Below are 5444 nucleotides of genomic sequence, written 5' to 3' on the forward strand. Positions count from 1 at the left end.
CAAAGTTTTAAACCTAAGCTTAATTCACCAGTCATTGCTAATGTTCCATCAATGGGTAAATACTTATTTAAATTTTGGTCCACGTATGCTTTATGTATAAGCTCATTTAAATCATTTGGATTTCTATAACTGATAATTTTATTTTCTTCCATATTAATGTCTTTGTTTTTATCCATTTTTTTTTAAGTTCATCTTTTACATATTTACGATTAACAGCAGATGTATCATTACTCACGTTTTTAATTCCGTAAATGCTATTGATATTTCTTTGAATATCACCTATAGTTCCTCCAGTTAAATGCAAATAGTTACTCAGCTCATTGTTTAATTGAGTAGAATAGACAGCATCATTGCCACTAGTAGCTGTTTTAAGATTTACTATTTTATTGTTTTTAATGTCAAGATTGCTTGACAAACCACTCTTTAAAATATAATCATTTAACTTTGTTTTATCAGCTTTTGATGCTAATCCAGTTTGTATATTTTGAAAAAGCATCATTATTGTCAGTCCCCTCCTTTAAATTAGTGATTTTTTTATTACCCATATCAATTGGATTTTTAACATCAATTTTTATATTATAATCGTCAAATTTCATGTACCATTTACTGAAATATTGATAGGAATAAGATCGTTTTTCTCATCTCTTGGATTACCTATGTCCTCTATTCGATTATAATTCATTTGCAAATGACCAGTTATAGCTATTGAACCATCTTTTTTAAAATAATCTGTTAAGTCTATGGGTGAGCTACTTGAATCGCCACCATTTGCTTTAATATGATCATATATCTCCTTTTTGGCCAAAGCATCGCTATCATTTGTGCCTGGTTTTAAATTTATTTATCATATCATTATTACCATCTGTAGTCAGTTTAAAACCAGCAAGCGGTATGCCTTCAATTTTTTTTTGTACTTGTTGATTCTAATAATCCGTTTGATTAAATCATTTATATATAATTAGTAAGATTTTTTCATTGAAGTTTTAGTTGTAAATTTCCGTGGCTTATCGATATAAATGAAGCTATATGGATCCTTTGTCGCTTTTTCATATGCTTCTTTTGGAGTATTATTTTCACGGCAAATAAGTGAGTTTTCATTTAGTGCTTGGAAATTCATTAATGCAAAAATGTGAGCAGTTTAATCTGATATCTTTTAGAGTCTTATAATATGATTGACTCAAATAAATAACACTACAATTTTTATGTCTTCCACGTATGAAATAATCAACCAATGGCTTTTGTTTGTTCGTTTTTTTTTTTTTCACAAACAAAATCATCAAATATCACAATCTTTTGATTGTCGTCTGTTAATTCAGATACTGGTATCATTTGGTCGTTACTTTCTTCAATTATATCATAACCAACGTCACTACTTATTTGTTCAAATATGTTCAATATATTTTGATATTTTGACTGTTCTAAGTTTTTAGCATGCAAATAGATTTTGTCATAATAAAGAAAATTGTAAATCATAATCATTAATGTGTTTGTTTTTCCCGAACCACTTGGGCCACAAAACAGCATTCGAAAGGATTTATTTGGCATAAAACCATATAACTGTTTATAATTTTCAACATTATAATTAGTAGAGTCGCAATTTGGTATTCTCATTTATATCATATGGGTTATTGGACTATATAAGAGGGTATATAAGAGGACTTTATAAGAGGACTTTAAAACAGAACTCATCGGTCTGAACTTTCCACTGTACTCCTAGAGCATGCTCCGTGGGCATCTCGTCAAGGTCCAAGTTAACAACGGATCTCGCTCGTTGACTCGAAGGGATGCTTGCCAAGACTTCTCTGTCATTGCTAATCCATTTCGTTAAGCTGAATCCACCCCGTGATAACAGCTCAGTCAACATTTTCAAAAGTATCCATGCATCGTGATGTGTTCTGACAGACTTTAAACAGTCATCCACCTAGAAAATTCCTTTTTACTGTATTCACGATCTCGCTGGGAAAGGTATCCTTGTTGTCTTCTGCTGTTCTCAACAGACAAAAACGGGCACAACTTGGGGACGACGTAGCTCCGAAGACATAGACCGTCATCTTATACTCTGCTGGGGTGCTGCGTAGTTCTCCATTCGGCCACCAGAGGAAACGCAAGGCGTCACGGTCACGTGGATCAACTCTGGCCTGATGGAACATGGACTCTATGTCAGCAATTACAGCGAACTTCTCCTCTCAGAATCGCATCAAAACACCGATCAGGTTATTGTTCAGGTCAGGTCCTTGCATCAAGTGGTCATTCAGTGAGGTACCCAGGTATTTGGCGGCACAATCAAAAACTACACGAACCTTGTCCGATTTCCTGGCATGAACAACTGGATGACGAGGAAGGTACCAGACGATCTTTCCCTCAACAGACAGCTCTCGTGGAGGAATTTTTACTGCATGATCCTGAGACAAATATTCGTCCATAGTAGTGTTGTACTTTCTATGAAGGTCTTCATCCTTTAGAAGTCGTCTCTTCAGCGAACATAGCCTCGATTCAGCGAAACAACGGTTGTTAGGGATCGAAGGCGGTCGATTTCTCCAAGGCAACCCGACCTGATAATGACCATCTGTTTTTGTAACCGTCTCATTCATAATCTTCAAGGCTCGTTTGTCTTCCAATGACATGCACACCTTAGATGCAGCTAACCTTTCACCAAAGTCAGTCAACCAGAACCTCTTCACTTGCGACTGAAGCGAGTCGTCGTCATCCAGGGAACGCACAAAGTTCACGTGAAATTCATCGTGAGGATTCGTGGGACCAACTGGGCCCGATAGGGTCCATCCTAACGGGAACCTGACTGCATACGGTTCATCACTTGCCCCTTTCCTCTCTTCTAGTACCCAAAATGCCTCGGGACAATCTCCGCCAATCAAAAGCATTACTGTCTGATCATCAATCTGGGGAAAAATCAAATCTCGGAGATGGGGCCATCGCCTTAAATCATCAGGTACTGAAGTGCTCTTCTCTGACACAGGAATTCCTTCAACAGACCACACTTTAGGCAGGCAGAGATCCTTTACACCATCTATGCTGCCGACCTTCAGACCAATCTCCAACCCACTTTGTTCCTCAGTGTTACTAAGGGTAGTAAGAGTAAACTGCCGGTTTATCCCATTCAAACCAAGCTTCTCCAATAGTCGATGATCACACAATGACACCTCTGAACCGTCATCCAACAATGCGTATGTCTCAATGACCCGACCGTTACATAAACCTTGAACGCGTACAGGGATGACTCGAAGGCAGACCCGTTTCCTGCCGGCCCCAATGATGCTGTTTGATGCCGCGGCCGACGCTTGGTGTGAAACTACTCTGTGATCTACGTCGTTATTATCACGCGCCCCATCCGGAGGATGCAGTAGGGTGTGATGTTTTCTTACACAACCAGACCTTACGCACGCTCTTACCGCTGCACACCCCTTCGCGTAATGACCAGGTACCAAACAATTTCTGCAAATATGCTTTTGGAACAAGAGATCGAGGCGTTTCTGATAAGTCTTCGCTTTAAAGGCTATGCAGTCCTTCAAGAAGTGTGACTTTAAGCACAAAAGACAATGCGGAGTGGAAGTACAGACTTCAGGAGGAGGGTAACTACACGTGACGTCGCGAGGTCCAAGGCTGATACATTTATCTGTGGTTACATCTCTGCGTGTGATCCTGCTCGAATCTCGATGCGAAACATCGCGTCGATGGACAACTACATTGTTCCTTATCTCGCGTGGACTCTCGTGTGAACTCTCTGGAGCACTAACACTTCTCACAGCCAGGGTTGTACCTCGACGCGGGATATCATCCCTATTTCTCTGTTGCGGTCTATTACTGCTTCTGTCTCTCGAACTGTTCACATTCAAGCGCTGACTGAACATGTTACTTGCAATATCAGCGCTTCGCTGAATAAAAGCGGTGAGATCAGAAAAACGTGGGCGTCCCCCATCACGGAAAATGTTGTCTGCCCGCTCAGCCCATTTAGTCTGAAGACGCGGGGGTAGGCGATCCATAATCTTCAACAATGTTTCAGAGTTATTAAAATCTGCATCATAACCGGTTTGAGACAAGGTGATCTCACATTTTAGCATCTGACGAGCAAGTTTCTACAACGCTGATCCGTCAGTTGGCTTTATCATCTGACCCTTGGTTAGTTGGTTTACATGGGCTTGAGCAACAATGTGAGGTCTTCCAAACTGATGATACAAGATCTCCCTAGCTTTCTTATAACCACGTTCTGACTCGTACATGCAGCAGTTCTCAATAACTTGTTTGGCTTCACCCCTACAATACTGGATAAGATACGCCAACCGTTTTCGCGGATCGCTAATCAAACTGGCAATGTTGACATCGAAATTATGAATAAACTGGCAATACTCCAACGGATCTCCATCGAATGTTAATATCTCAGCTCTAGGGATATTGAAACCTACATCTAAGGCTGACGCTAAGGTCCTGACCAGATCTTCCACCTTACTTTCATTTTGGTCTGCGTGAGAGGGTTGAGGAGCGCTACTGATAGGCGATGTTGGTAACCTGCTACTCCATCCAGCAGCCAATGGGTTTAAGCTATGACTCTTCGTGACTACTGATTCTACCAGAGAAGAAATAGCTTGCCTTACCGGCTCCCTCGTAGCACTTGGCGTCGGAGCAGGACCAGACCTAGGAAACCCATCTGGCCCCCCGGGCCCTTGGCGAGTACTTCCCAGACTCCCTTGAGGGGCATCAAGCGCTACAGGATCAAAAACTGGGGCTGACCATACCTTCTCGCTTGCGGTTGCCAATTCAAACTCATGAATCAATTTAAGTCTCTGTGCTTTGTTTTCCAACTGAGCTCGCCTCTGCTCAAGTTCTTGAGTTAGTTTCAGTTGCTGCAGCTTAAGGTGAGCTAATTCACGGCGTTCCATAGCTTCTCGAAGTCGCGCACTTGATGTACTTGACGCTTGACTGTTACTACTTGCTAGACTCTTTGACGACTTTGACAGACCCTTTATTGAAATCAGTGAAGCCGCTTGACTAATGGGATCCTCAGGTTCCACAGGGGGTGTAGAACGAAACGCTTCACGATCGATCCAAAATCCTATCCTCAACATAAAGTTCTGTCTCCTTTCAACCTGAACCGCAAATGAATCCTCAAAGGACTTTCTTTCTTCATGGTCTGGAAGAAGTGCCAACATAGAGAAATGAATGTCCTCAAAGCGTGAAAACTTGGTGTTAATTAAGTCCTTTTTTAACAAAACCTCCTCAACTCGACCAGAATCACCCATCAACCTCTCAACTTCCTTATACAATCTCGTTAACCATGACAGATACATGTAACCACTTCTAGAATTTTTCATGTGGGAAACATCTTGTCTAGAAACGCCTTCATGACCAAGCTCTAACACACCGCTAACGGCGAGATCCTCGCTGTACTTGATAGCCATCCGTACTTTCACTTTACTTGTTACATTCGCGAA

The 5444-nt window shown here is 41.1% G+C and overlaps 1 protein-coding gene across 1 annotated transcript; it reads right to left on the reverse strand.

Annotated features, from left to right (window-relative positions):
* Positions 1 to 2186: 2186 nt before the first annotated feature.
* On the reverse strand, positions 2187 to 4076 carry LOC138035222 (uncharacterized). The gene has a single exon (XM_068882039.1). The coding sequence runs from the start codon at positions 4074 to 4076 to the stop codon at positions 2187 to 2189; it is 1890 nt and encodes a 629-aa protein (XP_068738140.1).
* Positions 4077 to 5444: the final 1368 nt, after the last annotated feature.

The sequence above is a fragment of the Montipora capricornis genome, unplaced genomic scaffold (genome assembly GCF_036669925.1).
Source record: "Montipora capricornis isolate CH-2021 unplaced genomic scaffold, ASM3666992v2 scaffold_322, whole genome shotgun sequence".
Classification (NCBI taxonomy): domain Eukaryota; kingdom Metazoa; phylum Cnidaria; class Anthozoa; order Scleractinia; family Acroporidae; genus Montipora; species Montipora capricornis.